Source organism: Odocoileus virginianus, chromosome 5 (genome assembly GCF_023699985.2).
Source record: "Odocoileus virginianus isolate 20LAN1187 ecotype Illinois chromosome 5, Ovbor_1.2, whole genome shotgun sequence".
In the NCBI taxonomy this organism is placed as follows: domain Eukaryota; kingdom Metazoa; phylum Chordata; class Mammalia; order Artiodactyla; family Cervidae; genus Odocoileus; species Odocoileus virginianus.
This window is the reverse complement of record NC_069678.1, coordinates 37951070-37968755: the sequence shown is the minus strand read 5'-3', so window position 1 is coordinate 37968755 and position 17686 is coordinate 37951070. Positions and strand designations below refer to the sequence as shown.

General features: G+C 36.9%; 1 protein-coding gene across 4 annotated transcripts in view; it reads right to left on the bottom strand.

Annotated features, from left to right (window-relative positions):
• Positions 1-3821: 3821 nt before the first annotated feature.
• GTF2B (general transcription factor IIB) overlaps positions 3822-17686 on the bottom strand; it is a 32345-nt gene continuing 18480 nt past the window's right edge. For 3 of the 4 annotated variants that reach the window (XM_020890200.2, XM_020890203.2, XM_020890204.2), the window contains exons 3-7: positions 10921-11054; positions 8578-8724; positions 8111-8240; positions 6717-6998; positions 3822-4240 (exon numbers count right to left, since the gene is read on the bottom strand). In XM_020890200.2, the coding sequence (XP_020745859.1) occupies positions 4107-4240; positions 6717-6998; positions 8111-8240; positions 8578-8724; positions 10921-11054 (827 nt within the window). In that variant the 3' untranslated portion in view covers positions 3822-4106. The remainder of the gene's footprint in view (positions 4241-6716; positions 6999-8110; positions 8241-8577; positions 8725-10920; positions 11055-17686) is intronic. The other variant, XM_070467808.1, reaches the window with a different exon arrangement.

Below are 17686 nucleotides of genomic sequence, written 5' to 3'. Positions count from 1 at the left end.
AAACCAAATAATGGCTGTACCAACCTTAGGTTGTTGCAGGTCAGAAAGACTATGAGGTTATGGTACTCTGCATAAGTTTTATGGTCACTTTTTCCCTTCTCCTCTTTCCCCAAGTATGAGCTTGAGCCTCCCAGAATGGCAGCTAAATGTCCCCCCAGTCGGAGAAATGCCAGTCAGGATTATGAATAAAGTTTGTCCTTTTGAGAGACGCTGGTGCCCTGATGGCCTGGAAATCAGCTGAATGGTGGTTTCAGTGACACCTTGAGATCTTGAGATCCTGTTTAAAGACGTATGTATGTGTAATTTCTGAGAGGGGGAGAGCGAGATGTTTAGGAGGCCAGGGAATCTCTTAGTAGCTCCACAATTGGCAGATGAGATTAAAACTCCAGCAACAGGAAAAGTCAGGGCCACTGACAATTGGAAATATTGGCATGGGGCACAGAGGCCTCCTGGCTGGATTAGGACCAGATGGGTAACAGGCTGACCCCTCCCAGCTGTTCATCTTGATAATTAAAGTAAATCTTGCACCTGTGATACAAAATTAGCTCAGAAACCAAAGACAACCCTGGGTAAAGTACATTTGTTGCTCTGAACACAAAGGCTTACTATCAAGAGGCATTTAGTTTAAGCAGCATTTCATTTAGACAAAGAGATAAAAGAACAGTTTCTAGCTATTAACTCTTTGTCACCTGAGCGGATTTAAAAATAATTCAAACCTCACTCTGAGGAACTTTCCCCAGAGCCAGATACAAATACTACATTGAATAATTCTGTTCATTTATAAACCGAAATCTATTTGAAAGCTACAACTAAAATCAGTCCTGAAGCAGCATCCTATGTATTACAACTTAAAGGTTTTGTAGAAAAGAGCACTGGATTGAGAGATCACCAGACCTGAGTTAGTCTGCTCTCTGCTAAGCAAACTTGGACACAGCTTTTGGTTTTTCTGTGCTTCTCTCAACTACAAAATAGGGAGATTAGACCAGAGTAAACTCAGATTCCATGAAATTCATAATCAAGTCCTTGAATGAGATTAATAGCAGACTGCCAATTATTGTGGCTTTCAGTTAAATCTTTAAATACCCAAAGGGAAGGGGCCACAGTAAACACATTTTCTATTGTTCAAAGATGCTGGCATGCACTTCACCTTCATTGTTCATAGAAATGGCTTGCACAGCTCACTAATATTCCTAAATTACTGAAATGTAGGTCCCGAACAGAAGGTTGCTTCAACTTCAACATCTCTTAATGAGGTGGAGAGCTTTTGCCACGTCGAGGTTAAGACTCTAAGTGCCGTTCTCTAAAAATGCAAATACACCTGCCTACTGTTTACCCTTTAAAATCAGTTTCATTGAGCCACGTTTTTGAAATATATTTTTAAAAAAGACCAAGTTGTTGAAATAGCCAAGTAGCAGGAGCTAGATCCCTTTTCTTTTTGCTTACCTGCATTTTTTTAGTTATTTAATGGCATCCAGTCCCATCACTTCGTGGCAAATAGATGGGAAAACAGTGGATGACTTTTTTGGGCTCCAAAATCACTGCAGATGGTGACTGCAGCCATGAAATTAAAAGATGCTTACTCCTTGGAAGGAGAGTTATGACCAATCTAGACAGCATATTAAAAAGCAGAGACATTACATTGCCAACAAAGGTCCGTCCAGTCAAGGCTATGGTGTTTCCAGTAGTCAAGTATGGATGTGAGTTGGATTCTAAAGAAAGCTGAGCGCCGAAGAATTGCTTTTGAACTGTGGTGTTGGAGAAGACTCTTCAGAGTCCCTTGGACTACAAGGAGATCCAACCGGTCCATTCTAATGGAAATCAGTCCTGAATGTTCATTGGAAGGACTGATGCTGAAGCTGAAACTCCAAAACTTTGGCCACCTGGTGCGAAGAGCTGACTCATTTGAAAAGACCCTGATGCTCGGAAAGATTGAAGGCAGGAGGGGAAGGGGACGACAGAGGATGAGATGGTTGGATGGCATCACCAACTCAATGGACATGAGTTTGAGTAAACTCTCGGAGTTGGTGATGGACAGGGAGGCCGGGCATGCTGCAGTCCATGGGGTTGCAAAGAGTCAGACACGACTGAGTGACTGGACTGAATACATTTTTTTAGCCAGTAAAATGAAAAGACTAAACAAATCATATTACTATACCCAAACTGCAGCTTTATTTTAAAAATAAAATATAACAGCTAGAAAGAAAATAAATACCAAAATGCTGGTGACTATTTCTGGGTGGCTTATGGGTGTTTTCATTATGCATTTTCCAAATTTCTGTAATGCATTACAGAAATGCATTACACTAACCTTTGATAACTGCAAAAATAACTTTTAAAAAGATCTAATCTGGTTGCAGCTTGCAGAATGTCATTACTGAACAGTAGTTTTGTGGTCAACACTAGAAACTGGAGTATTAGAGGAGGGAGGCTACTGCCCTCAGTCTACACTTGGAAAGGAGATGTGTGATGCTGGGGACCAAACGTGATGCCCAGGGAGACTAACCTAGGATTTCTTTTCTTCCTAGGTCCCACTCTGGGTGAGATAGGCTCTACGTGCCTGGCGTCTACATTTCATCACTATCCTTGCAATCCTTTATTTGGGTTATAGTGTTCTTGTGTTGATTTGTCTAGTATTCTCCCACAGCTGTGAGTAGTGCTATGTCAATGTCCTACATTTTGTGCAAGGGAGAAGTATCATTTGTCTTCATCGTCCGATACCTTTCCCTTTCCGTGGTCAACAGAAATATGACAAGAGAGGTCTGATCTTCTAATAGGGAAAGTTCCTTCCTGGACCAGGGCTGGAATTTGCTCACCAAGACCACAACAGGAGACTGTCTTTTAAATCTAGTTAGTACTGAGAAGTGAAGTGTTAGTCACTCAGTCGTGTCTGACTCTGTGTGACCCCATGGACTGGAGCCCACCAGGCTCCTCTGTCCATGGAATTCTCCAGGCAAGAATACTGGAGTGGATAGCCACTGCCTCCTCCAGGGAATCTTCCGTACCCAGGGACTGACCCTGGCCTGCTGCGCTGCAGGCGGATTCTTTACTGTCTGAACCACCAGGGAAGCCCAACCTGGCGTGAGCCTCTGTCCAGATGGGTAAGAACCATGGGACCCACTGGAAGCAGGACAGTTTACAGAGACGTCTGGCATGGATTCAAGACCCCGGTACCAACTACCTAACTAGCAAAAGGGCAAATGTTGTTGGTCTTTGCTTACACTGCCTAGCAGTCAAGAAACCTTAAATTAGTGTTCATCAGACAGTGACATGCAAAACATCTTCACATCACAACCACCGAGGGGGAAGGTGCTTGATAAAAAAAATTCCTGGACATCCTTAGGCCCAATAGTTTCCATTTTAAATACTGTTTAAGAGTATCCAAAATGTAAAAATAACAAAGAACTATAGATATGCAGATTCTATAGACTGAAATGTAAACATCTGAAAATTGAAATGTCTCTACTAATTACTTACTAGCATCATATTCCACTCATTTAGCTCACTGAGAAAAAACACATACTTACACATTCTTACATTTCTAAAGCCAGTGCCTTTCAAGGCCCTGTTTAATCACTTCTTGCTTATTAATATACAAGTATTAAAAAATCACACACATACCCTCTTTCAAACCACAAACTAAATATGTTCAACAGTGGTTCCTCAAAAGCCTGTTATTTCCAGAACTTTATTAAAATAAGGAAATTAAATATATATGAAAAAAGGAATGGAAAACAAGGACCTCTATCAGTTTTATTAGCTGCAATATGCATTACATGTAATTATATATATAAATTAAAAATTACATGTAACATAACAAAAACTTTAGTTTTGGAAAACGTTTTATTCAAGAATTTCAAATATCTTCCAAAATACAGTTTCCTAGATTGCTACAAAAGAAAGCAAGTTTAATATGAAATTTAAATCATTAAATATGTTTCACTAGTATATATATACAGAATGCCAAGCAATTTTTATATTTAGCCCTGGAATGCGTACCATGTCTTTCGTTCTTCCTTATTAAAGGCTCAATCCAGCACTTGGTATATAGGCTATGTACAACAGGCAAAGTTCAGTGTTCACAGGAATTTCACATTAGCTTCCTCAACTTATAGCTGTGGTAGTTTGTCCACAGGGGTGTCAAATTTGAAGTCTGTAGGAAACAGATCTGGGGCCCGAGGATAGATTAGTCTGTACGACTGTCTGATTGTAACATCAGCAACACCAGCAATATCTCCAATCTCTAAAAGACAAATATCAAAGTATTAAGAATAACTTCCATCCTAACTCCCTTCTACCTGCATTCTAATTTTGGGACCTGGTAGTGTAAAATGTCTTAAGTGAAAAAGAAAACAAAAATATTTTTAATAGTTAAAAAGTAGAAAGTAGGGCTACAGTAACAACAATAATGGCCTCAATACCTATTATCTCAAAGGGTTGTTGTATTAACATTAAAAAGTTTACTATATATAAAACATCTGAACAGTTCAGGGCATAGCAGAATGTGTGGTAACTATTATGTTGCTCACTGTATATAGAACAGACTTCTTCACAGTAACATTTTTTTGAGGATCACAGAAGTCATCCACGAATACATTCTTGTAAAGAACTTCATTTTATTATTTGTGTTTTAAAGTTTCTCTACATCTCCCCTAGCAAACCTCTATTAAGAGGTTCTTATAAGGTTAAAACCAAATGGGACCACACTATATTTTTCTTCTAACTCTTTTTTCTATTTAACACATCTGAGATCAAATAGCTATATATTACAGCATGATGTACATGGTTTTCACTATTATAAACACATACTGGAGCATATATATTGAGCTCATTGAGTTATTTCTATAGTCTATTAAAGAATCCAAGGATCTGCACTTACCAAACTCAAGTGTCACTTCTTTCTTTTTTTAAATGAAGTCACAAAGGACTGCCACATGACAATTATTTGGTTAGTTATACATAATCAAAATAGATTTTTTAAACACATCCTTTAATACAACCTCATTTTATCTTTTCAGAGCCAGTTCGAATTGGTGAGATTTTATGGCTTCAAAGCGTGGATGTGGCCATCAGTAAATAATTTTAAATTTCCTTACCTTATGTTACATTATATTTTTCTGGACATAAATACCGATGAATGTCAACTATATGTCTATCAACTAGCTGCTGAGCAGGGAAAGAGAGGACCTTATATTTCAAGAAAACCCTTCATGTGAAACACAAACAGAAATTGTCAAGATGATTAGAAAAAACTTTACAACTATTAATAGGAATGAAGGTCAGGACAATCTGCCCAGCCACAACTTCTCAATTTTTCCAGAAGACTCAAAATTTTCTTGGAAAATACAAGTGGAGCCCAAAGGGAATGGATAATGGCACATTTAAATAACTAATGGCTGGCTTCTTTTGTCTAATCATTCTTCTGTATAATTTATTACTTTTATTAACATAGGAACATACAGCCTAAGCTGCGGTAAAAGGCTATTCTGAATAGGGTATTAAAAAGTTATTGCAGCAAGTAATTTCACTACCTCACTTTTAAATTTAGAACTGACCGCTCCTTTTTCTTTATAAAGCTTTTTGAGGATCATAGAAGTAATTAATTAGTGAATGCTGTGTGTTGTGCTGGAGGAGAAAATGGCAACCCACTCCACTACTTTCCCCGAAAAATCCCATGGGCAGAGGAGCCTGGTGGGCTACAGTCAGAAGGGTCGCAGAGAGTCAGACACAACTGAGTGACTGAGCAGAGCACAGCACACAGCTGCTCTTTCTTTATAAATCTTTTTGAGGATCATAGAAGTAATTAATAAATATATGCTTGTAAAGAAATTCACTTAGTATTTGTCTCAAAGTTCTACAACAGTAAATTAAAAAATAGCTGAAGGCTGAACAGTATTTTCATGAAGAAACTGTGAACAGCATACAAAAGAACGGGAATAGATTTCACAGAAAGTTAAAACTTGATGGTCAGCACACATTTATAGTGTGCCTATCTGTAGGGTACCATGCCAGCTCCAGAGAAACAAAGCATGGCTGCCTCCTATCAAGATTTAAAAGGTAAGTTTCGAGGTGGAAAAAAACAAGACTATTCCAAATAGCCAGAAATATTTAGGGGGTACAAATAAAAACAACTTCTAAAAATGAAAAAATGTATGAACTAAAATTACTTAATTCAAATGAAGAAAAAAGTTAAGTACATGGGGTTATGCCTGCAAATACTTTTTACTTATGAGCCACTTAAAAGCAAAATATTGTATTTTCTTAAGTTTTGATGCTAAGGAACTAACTACCTCTTCAACATGGGCCCTGGATATTTACTGTCACACCTCAGAGAACTGCAGGTTCAGTTCCAGACCCCTAAAATAAAGCCAATATTGCAACAAAGCCAAACACATGAATTTTTTGGTTTTCTAGTACATAATAAAAAATTATGTTTACACTATAGTTTATTAAGTGTGCAAAATAATTTTGTCTAAAAAAAGAATGCACATACCTTAATTTAAAAATATTTATTACTAAAAAAGAAAAATGTTAACCATCATCTGAAAAACAGAATTGCCATAAATCTTCTAATTGTAAAAAAAAAAAAAAATGCAATGTCTGTGAAGTACAACAGAATGAGGTATGGCTGTACCTGATTCATAACTTAAAATGTAAATACAATCACATACTACAGTCTTCACAATTTTATCAATACTCCTCCTGATGAAGAATCTTACCTTTTTGGGTCCTTTTCTCAGCTGATGCCTGTGAGGCCATGTAAATAGCAGCTGCTGCCACAGATATCGGGCTCCTTCCAGGAACCAAGTCCAACTCCACAGCTTTACGGGCTATATGTGTCGCTGCCATCTGTACTTGCTTAGGAAGACAAAGGTTGGAACAAAACCTGGACATGAAGTCCCCAGTTGTAATCAAATCCACACTGGTTTCTAAAGCTTTCAGAATAAGTTTAAAACATCGACCAATTTCTTTCTTAGAAATTCGTGATACAGCACATATTTCTAAAAGACAAAAAAAGTTTAAATAAATAAATCCACATAGACCATGTTTTCACCTTAAAATCTATCATTTTTTATTATAAAATATACTGCTAAATTCTATCCTGCCTTAAAGATCAATCCTCAGTGATACTTCCCACAAAACTCATTTAATATTTCTCAATTAATTTAAATGTTTACAACACCTTTAAAAAAAAAAGCTAAATGTAGGTCTTAATATTTCAAAATATTAACTTCTCTGAAGTTTCAATTCATGCAAGTTTCTTCAATCAATCAAAAATTTTTTTGATATGTATTAATCTGTTGTAAGGGGTATATCAAGAAAATGAAAGAAAATATTCAAACTAAAGAATGCCTCTCAAGTTACACAATGTCATACATACATGCAATCCCTGCAATTACAGACAACAGCAAAATGTGATCAAGTATTTGACCCTGTTGTTCTAAAATTTCAACTAAGAATAAATTTAACAGAAGTCTTAGTTTTAGTTTTAAGAACCACTGCCTCTTCAGTCTGACACAAGAAAATATATAAAATATTCCTGGATGAAGGAAGGGTAATTATAGTCTTAAGCTAAAATGTACATGTATCACAGCAACACTGAGTAAGCTGTCATGTTTTCACGCATAAACTGAAAACTACATGAAAAATATTAGTCCTCTCAAAGCCTTCAACCTAACTGTGAAATGAAAACTGTGTAACTCAAGAGAAAAAATTTCATTGATTCTAAGCCTTGACTCTCTCACCTGTAGAGACCTGTGCTGGAAGCAGAAACTTTGCTGTACATCCAGTGTACAGACTTGCAACAAAGGATTCTGAGGCCAGGCCTCAAAGCTCACAAAATACAGTCAGAAGACCTTATCAGCAAAGAACACAGGGCTTACATGGACTAACATGACTTTACATGGGAAAATAGCCTGAAAAGAACATGATCAATATGATCATAGAATTTCTGTCAAGGAATAAAATAAGGTGGTGTTTAGAAAAATGCTTAAGTGGATTACTGTATGTAACCAGGAAGCTTAATTTACTAAGCATCCAAGCTGCTTGACTTTGGCCTGTCACTTTAATATGAAATAGATTAACATTTATATCTAAACAATTAAAAACTTACCTTTAAATGTTCTAGGAACCCCTTCCTGTCGGCAGGCAATATAAAGACAAGCAGAAGCTATGGCATCATTGGCTCTCCCCTTTAGGCTCTTCTGTTCATACACTTGCTTGAATAGGTTATTTGTTCGATCCTTCAAAGCAGAGAAAAGTTAAAAGTCGCTCAGTCGTGTCTGACTTTGTGACCCCATGGACTATACAGTCCATGGAATTCTCCAGGCCAGAATACTGGAGTGGGTAGCCTTTCCATTCTTCAGCAGATCTTCCCAACCCAGGGATCGAACCCAGGTCTCCCGCATTGCAGGTGGATTCTTTACCAGCTGAGCCATGAGGGAAGTCCGCAAAGCAGAGAAACTAAGTTTAATTAATTCTAGGCTATTTAATTAACCATAATAGCAAAATTTCATGTGTTCACTAAAATTATGATAAGTCAAAGCCAACACAGTTTACAGAATATAGACAAAAACTTACAACTATATTTCGAGGGAGGTTGATTCTGTCTGCCATGGTAGTGATTTCTTTAAATGCATTCATCATTGCCCGATCAGAACTACTCATGGTTCTCCTATTCTGGTACTTAGAATTACCAAATTCATCAAAACTTGCAGCTCCTGTACCCTATAAAACAAAGTTTTATAACTTATGCAAAAAAACCTCTGAAAACCTGAATGAACAATTATTCTAAGAAAACAACATGCACAAACTGACTCCATATTGCCTAAGAAATATACCCTGAGCAACCTCTATTCCTCAAAAGAAAAAAATACCACGTTAAGGTGGTTTTAAAGAGTTTTTCTAGCAAATACTTTAAATGAAAAATATTATTAGAGAATTAATAACATAAACCATGAAATTTTAAGACCTAAGAGAAAAATCACGATTATCTCCAAAAGATGTTTAAAATAGGTAAGCAAACAAATCTCCCAAGTCCAGACCCAGCACATTGATTAATGGAGAAACATTAGCAGCATTACCACTAAAAGTCAGAAGACAAAAATGCCTCCTGTCACTACCATTTTCTAACACTGTACTAGAAAAACTAGCCAATATGACATAATTATAACTGTAAAATGTAATTATATAACAATTAATTAGTGTAATTATATTAAAATTCAGCAGGAAAGAGATGAGAAGTACAAATCTGAGACCAAACTGTTAAACTATTTTCAGATAATATCTTTGTATATACCTAGAATTATTCAAGAAAATCACTCAAACTGTAATGAATTCATCAGAGTGGCAAGGTCAAAATTAACAAACAGAAATCAACAGCCTACATATGTGTAATCAATCAGAACATGCAAGAAAAACCTGCAATTACAACAGCAACAAAAAAGATAAAATATCTAGATTAACTTAGAAAGAAAACTTTAAAACACCCACTGAAGGACAGATATGACTTAAGGAAATGCATACTATATTTCTGGATAAGATTTTTTCATTAAGAAGTCAGTTTTCCCTGAGCCAATTTTAAAATAAATCTAACCAAACAGTGAAAATAATTACCAAGTTGTTTTGTTTTCTTTTTTAATAAACAAAGTTATCCTAACATTAAATGAAAAAGACCAGTGAAGAAAATGCTGAAAAGGTTACAAAAGAAGACTAATGCTCCCAAATATTAGAATAACGTAGTGTGTCCTTAGACAACTAGACCAGGTTAGAGAAAGGATGGAAGTCCAGAAATATTCCCAAATACATACAGAAATTTAACATGTGACAAATGTAGCATCTTAAAAAATCTCTTTGCCACAAATGCATCAATAATTCTCAGAGGAGTCAGAAGAACCTAGCAGCAGTGGTTCCCTGTATCTGACAGGGAAAGGGGCTGCGGCAGAAACAGAGGTTAGGGGTCAAGGGTGAGGGAAACTACTGTTCTTTTTACTTTTTTTCAATCATGTATTCCCTACTGGAAAAAAAGTAAACATTAAAAAAAGTAACAGTATTAGTTGCAATCTTAAAATTTAAAAACGTTCTTAGTATATATTTTTCCAGCCTGTAAAGGCTATATGCAGAAACTACCTACTTTAAAAGACTCTTGAATAGTGTCAACTTTTTAACTTAGCCCACACCATGTTTTTCAAACTTAGTATGTAATCTATAGGGCATGAAAAAATGACCTGCATAATTTCTTAAAAATAGACTATGCAGTAGTATAAATTAAGTCCTAAAATAGCATATGCTTCCTCAATGAGTTCTTTGAAATAATGCCACTATTACTTCCAATTCAGATAGCAGGGCAAAAACCTGCCAGGCTGCCAGGAAGATTATGTTACTGCTTGCTATATAACAGCAGCAGGTACCATTTACTGAACACATTGTATATATTACGTGTGTATAGATGCTTTACACACATTTCCATGTAACCCTCAAAATGTCTCTGAGGTTGCAGTATTCTCACTTTACTGATGAAAAAAGTAAAGCTTAGGAGACTCATAAATTCACCATTATTAGCAAATAGTCTATTATACAGCGATCCAATTTATCTTAGTGGTATTGAGGGAAAAGAGAAAAGTTTACTAATATTTAAGGAACATTTTAATATGAACTCAAAGAGCCTACAACACTCAATTTTTTTGTGCAAAACTGCTTCATTAAAACAAAGGCCTGAGATATAGAGTCTGTAACTTCAATGTATTAGTCTCCTGTTTAAGACAGAAGAAATAAGGCAACCATCATTACCAGTAGTCTTACTGGCTGATCCTACTCTCAGATCGAAATTCCTCACTGGAACAGTGACTGATAATTTTGCAGTTTCCAATCTCCAGGTCTTTGGTCAGTCTGCGCCTGGCATTTCCTGACAAATGGATTTATTACCTTGCCAATCATAGTAGACAAATCTCCATCACTCAGAAGAGGATTCTGAGAATCTCCAACTCGAGATGGATCTTTTGTTGCTTTATCATTGCTGAAAGTTCTCCACTCAGATCCTACATCGATAACTCGGTCACCTGAGAATATAAATGGAAATGTGAATTGTCTTGTCAAGAGAGGATTTATTTAATGCTGCCTAATGCCCAACTTAGCTCTTTTATTCCCAGAAAATCTCAACATGAACATCAGGCTTCAGCTAAAGTATCTTGTCTCAGACATTTATCCTAAAATATTACTCTTGCAACAGTTCAATAATAACCCTCTTTTAAACATTATGCTATGATTAGTCATATTTTAACTCCCGGAATAAAGAGGTAGACAAAATAAAAACAGAAATAAAGTTAATCAATGTGATAAAGAGATAAAGTAAAGTAACAATGAAGAATCAAGATTTGGAAAAAAAAAAAAAGAACCAAGATGTGAACAAAACGTGCAACAGGCACAGAAATAAAAACCAGACAACATTTTTCATGATGTTATTAATACACAGTTTAAAGAAATTATGAAGTTTTCATGGGCAATGCTCTGCAAAGAACTAAGCCTAAGGGGATACTTTAGTAACTATTTGAAAATATTGAAAATATTTGGGGGTCAAATAATTAATACAAAATAAACTTAAGCCTAGAATCATTAAGCAGAAAACTAGGCAAACTTTTCTTTTTACACAAAGAAGCAGTGCCTAAAAACGCCATGCCAAGAAACCAGACAGGTAGATTTGGTGCAGATTACTGCTTTGAGGGGGGTGCTCAACGGCTGGTAATACCTCTACCAGCGACAAGCATTAACAAGAACACCTGCATATGCTCGTCACGGTGCCCTTTCTAAATGTTATTTTTCAATCCTTAAAGCTTTATAAAAACAGGTATCACTTTAATTGCCACATTAGAAATAAGATTAATTTGCCTAACATCACACAACTAAAATGCAAATGGGATTCCAGAATCCGTTCTATACTGCCTTTATAAAACATTAGTTTTTCCACCAATGTGATAAAATTAAAAGCAGGAACCAGACCATTTTCATCTGTGCCTATATATAGCAAACAGAAAGGAATGGAAGAAATAAGTTATCTCAGTAGTTAAAAAATAGTTGGTATTGACAGTCAATTAATATAATGGTTAACAGTGTGGACTCTATCAGGTACTGCTTCAGTTCAGTCGCTCAGTCGTGTCCAACTCTTTGCGACCCCATGAATTGCAGCACGCCAGGCCTCCCTGTCTATCACCAACTTCTGGAGTTTACTCAAACTCATGTCCATCGAGTCAGTGATGCCGTCCAACCATCTCATCCTCTGTCGTCCCCTTCTCCTCCTGCCCCCAATCCCTCCCAGCATCAGGGTCTTTTCCAATGAGTCAACTCTTTGCATGAGGTGGCCAAAGTACTGGAGTTTCAGCTTCAACATCAGTCCTTCCAATGAACACCCAGGACTGATCTCCTTCAGGATGGACTGGTTGCATCTCCTTGCAGTCCAAGCGACTCTCAAGAGTCTTCTCCAACACCATAGTTCAAAAGCATCAATTCTTCAGCACTCAGCTTTCTTCACAGTCCAACTCTCACATCCATACATGACCACTGGAAAAACCATAGCCCTGACTAGACAGACCTTTGTTGGCCAAGTAATGTCTCTGCTTTTTAATATGCTATCTAGGTTAGTCATAACTTTCCTTCCAAGGAGTAAGTGTCTTTTAATCTCATGGCTGCAATCACCATCTGCAGCGATTTGGGAGCCCAGAAAAATAAAGTCTGACACTGTTTCCACTGTTTCCCCATCTATTTCCCATCAAGTGATGGGACCAGATGCCATGATCTTAGTTTTCTGAATGTTGAGCTTTAAGCCAACTTTTTCACTCTGCTCTTTCACTTTCATCAAGAGGCTTTTTAGTTCCTCTTCACTTTCTGCCATAATGGTGGTGTCATCTGCATATCTGAGATTATTGATATTTCTCCCAGCAATCTTGATTCCAGCTTGTGCTTCCTTCAGCCCAGCCTTTCTCATGATGTACTCTGCATATAAGTTAAATAAGCAGGGTGACAATATACAGCCTTGACGTACTCCTTTTCCTATTTAAGTTGCTGCTTAGCCTTGGACAAATTTCCTCATTTCCGTAGTAGTGCAATGATTCAGCTTTAAATTTCCCCAATTACCTTATTCTAAATAAATTAAATAAACTAATACAGTTTCAATCTATATGAAGTGCTTAAAAACCAGTTCAAAGTAAGTTGCTTGATATTAGCTATTTAATGCTATGAAAATAAGGTGACATTCTGGGAGCCTGACGTCACTGCTGAGGAAGAGGAGCACCAGCTGTGGAACACTGGCCCGTCCTGGACTTTAAGTGTCCGCGTGCTCCGCTGCGGTGCTTGGTGCGCAGGAGGCAGAGGGGGCCGGGAGGGAACAGAAGGAGGGGACTCAGTGCAGACTGCCCAGCTTTCCATATACGGTAGTTAATGATCTGACCTTAGGGTTTTATTTTAGAAAACAAGTAGATACATAGCAGAATCATTCCTGATGATTTGGGGAAGATTTTTTCGTCTTTGAATACTCTAATCACTTGGGAATAACCAGATGTCACTTGGACTATCATATGTCCATGTCACAAGGGAAGTTGGGACAGAGATAGGAACACCACTTGCCACACCTCATGCAGTGAAAATGGCCAAGGAAAGCAGAAGCAAGATCAGGTAAGGCAACTTCTGTGGATCAGAGATTCGGCAGGCAGCCCAAAATAAGGAGAAAAAGTTACATGAATAGGATGGTCAAGATGCATTTCTCTGCTTCCTCCTCCTAAGACCAAACACCACTAAACATGGGAAGCAATTCTAATTATGTAAATTAATAATGAGTTTTAAAACTTACCTGACATTAGTGTAAAATCTCTAATCGTGCACTGAATTTTACTACAATATTAAGCAAGGCCCATGTCTCAGAGAGACTACTCTGAAGAGATCGATTTTTGTTTTTACAGAAGAGTAGCTGCTTACAAGAAATAGTTATATAAGCAAAATAAAATTACCTGTATTCCCAACACCCCAAAGATAGCCACTGTCAATACTATGGTATATATTTTCTTTTCCATTCATCTGTATACATACGTTTTTTGTGAGATTAAAATTATAGTGTCTATTCCATTACAAGCTCGTTTCACTAAATTTCTAATCAAAACACCAAAACAAGACTTTTAGACAAAGTTTAGCCCTTTCAATTGTATCCACTCCTCAAAGCGTTGCCATGTCTCCATTCTTCATGTTTTCAAAGGGAGAAAAGTGAATCTAACTTTCCTAGTCAGTAAAATAAAAACACAAAACAAAAAACTACTGCAACCTTAAAATCTAGGGTTACTTAATAAATTTAAGTGAAAAAAATCAAATGCCATCATTAACTTTTAACACTTTAATTAACACAATGGATGTATTAAGAGAATATTCTTTATCTTTACTAACACATTTTTTAAGTCTCTCTGGAACTCTAAAGATAAAGTACTAGTTTGCCAGTAGCATGCTTCATTTCATAGCATTTTTCTTTTGACCCAAATTAACTTACCATGAGTTTCTTTTGTGCTTGCTTTTACTGCCTCAAAAAAGACAAGTTGGATTAGGAGAGGGAAAAAAAAAAAATTGGCCTAGGATAGTATAAATAGAAAGCCCAGAACTGGGTAGTGATGTAATTTTTCCACATACGTGGGAATGGTCTACATGACTCATTCAACAATCTGTGGTTTGTGCTCAGAGTCATTCCCTCTTTTTATACTTTACTGCTCAAAACATAGCATTTATAGAAAATAAAATTTCCAAAATAACTCAAATAGCACATCATGAAACTACAACTAGACCATCAGATTATGTGCATGAGTAATAAGAAATACAGCGGATCATTCAAAAAAAAGTCAGAACACATAAAAGATTTTCTTGAAGAACATCTAAATGCAGTAGCATTTTTTAAAGTTGCTCTGGAAGGAAACTGCATTACAGAATCTTTTCAAGGAATAAGTGCACAAGGCAGCCATACTGTTTAGGTATAATCAACCTTTGACAAGCAGAAGCCCAACAATTAGCACATATGCACATAACATACAACCTCACATAGCCTTTTTAATGTTCTACAAACAGAGAAACATGCCAACTTTTAACAGTTCCTTTTTAAGTCACACCCTGATTTTTATAAAATCAACATCAGATAAGAAGTCTATATATAAAATAGCAAAATCATAACACTATTACAAATATATATAATAGTACTACTCTTCCCTCCATCTATATTGTGTGATCTCTTAACACTCTGATCAAGTTTCCCATCCAAAAAGGTAAAGAGACTCAATATGTATACACTCATGCACAGTTCTCAATCCATGTTATCAGAAAGGTGTCTAAAGAGTATTAACTAAGACATTTTACTAAACCCTAAAGCAATGAGTTTCATCTCTATTTTTTCAGGAAGAAATTGAGAATAACTGCCAAAATCATTCACACCAGTTTAAAACTGTTGAACTACTTTGGCACACACCTACCTTATGATTTGTGCACAACTATTGAGCCTCTGCTCCAGAACCCAGCAGCTGCGACGACCGAGCACATGCCGCAACAGAAACCCAAGCACCCTAGAGCTCATGCTCCAATGAGAAGCATGTGCACTACACTAGAGAGCAGGCCCTGCTCTCCACAACCAGAGAAGGCCCAGGCGACAGTGAAGACCCAGCACAGCCAAAAATAAGTAATTTTTTTAAAATCTCATTTTCTAACTAGAAATTGCTATTGTATTTCATATGCCTATATTCAGCCACTTTTAATAGACTTAATTTTTTAAAAATGATCTAAATAATCCAGATATAGAGTCCCATCAATGGCAAGGAACTTGATTCCTTTCCAATGCTTAACCCCCATTTCTATTTTGTATCTAAAGCACTTGTCAGAAGCTTCAAAACAATGCCTCTGATTTAAAACAAAAATGTCCCCGATTCTTCGACATTATGCACGAAAGTGACAAGTGAACTGAAAGTCTTCTGTTAAAGCATCAAGCACCATTGTACTCTAACTCAGAGTATCTTAAATGAGAAAACTGCTTACATTTGTCTGTCATCTCAGTAGACTACAGTATTTATTACATACTATCTTCTTACATGGTACACTGTAGGCATTATTCTTCTAATACTTATGTGTTAAGATTAAGTTATTTGGAGATAATAAACTGATTCAGAAGTTAGGTGGCTTAAAACAAAGATTTCTTATTTACATTACCTGTGTATAGAAGGGGGCAGGACTGCTTTCTATGCAGTCTTTACTCAGGATGATGGAATTCCTACCTCTTGAGACAAGCCAGTCATCATGCCTGGGGAATGAATTATGCACTGACTTAATCGTTTCTAGTAGTAACATTTCTACTCGCAGGCCACCAGCCACAGCCAAAGCCAGCCACGGGATGTTTAAATTCAAAGCGAGCGGGGAAATAAAATTGTACCATGTGGCCCAAGAGAAGAACCAGAAATATCAGTGAGTGGTCATCGTTACTCAGCAAATAGAACTCAAGCTCTGTATTTTTGTGGATTTATGTATAAATTAATTTTAAAAAGATTGTTCTATGACTTCCTTCTGTGTCACAAGACAAACAGGAATAAGTTAATTTCAGTGTATTAGCATTTGTCAACCCACTCCAGTATTCTTGCCTGGAGAATCCCAGGGATGGGGGAGCCTGGTGGGCTGCCGTCTATGGGGTCGCACAGAGTTGGACACGACTGATGTGACTTGGCGGCGGCAGCAGCATTTGTCACAGAGAAGTAACCATCAGTAAAATTGTGGGTCCCTTCAAGGTAACACTTTTACTGGTTAGCTGCTTACAAATGTCTGTTAATAAAACTTTTTAAATGTTAAAAGGATACATTGCCCAGTGGTGCACAGGAGTCTTGATTTTGCAACCCTAAGGTCTTCTGTGAGCAATGTAAGTTTTCTTGTACCTTTAATACTTTATCATATTCACCTGATCTTCAAACAGTACCGTGACAGCCATCTTGTCTTTACCACTTTCCAAAATTCACTCTCTATATTTTCAGGTGTTTTCTGTTTCACTGATTTAATTCCCTAGAATGTTAAGTCAGTTTATTGCTATCTAAAACAGTTTTACTGTGTTTGTCTCTTTGTGCTATCTTCTTTCTTTCTGACCCTTTTTAATAGAAACATTAAAGAGGCTTTATTTCATTGATCACAAAAAAGTAGTTATTTTCTATAGTTTTTTACTGGTAAACTATATCAGGAGAGGGCTTCCCTGGCAGCTCAGCTGGTAAAGAATCCACCTGCAATACAGGAGACCCTGGTTTGATTCCTGGTTCAGGAAGATGCCCTGGAGAAGGTAACTGGCTACCCACTCCAGTATTCTGGCCTGGAGAATTCCATGGACTGTAGTCCATGGGGTTGCAGAGTCAGACACGACTGAGCAACTATCACTATTACCAGGAGAAGAATCTTTTGTTAAGTCCACAGGACTGCTGTTCCTCCACTGTAGCTTGAATTCATAAGCCTCAAGTTGATTTTTATGCTTATTCATCCTATAATGAATTATCAAAGTCCACTGGAAAACCTTCCAATCCACCACCTCAAGTATTCTCAGCCTCTCTGGATACTCACAAATCCCTGGCAGACAAAATTGAACCCAAACAATATTAGAAAGGATACAGGTAGACTTGTAATTAAAGCAAAAACAATAAAAAGCAACAAAAAAAGA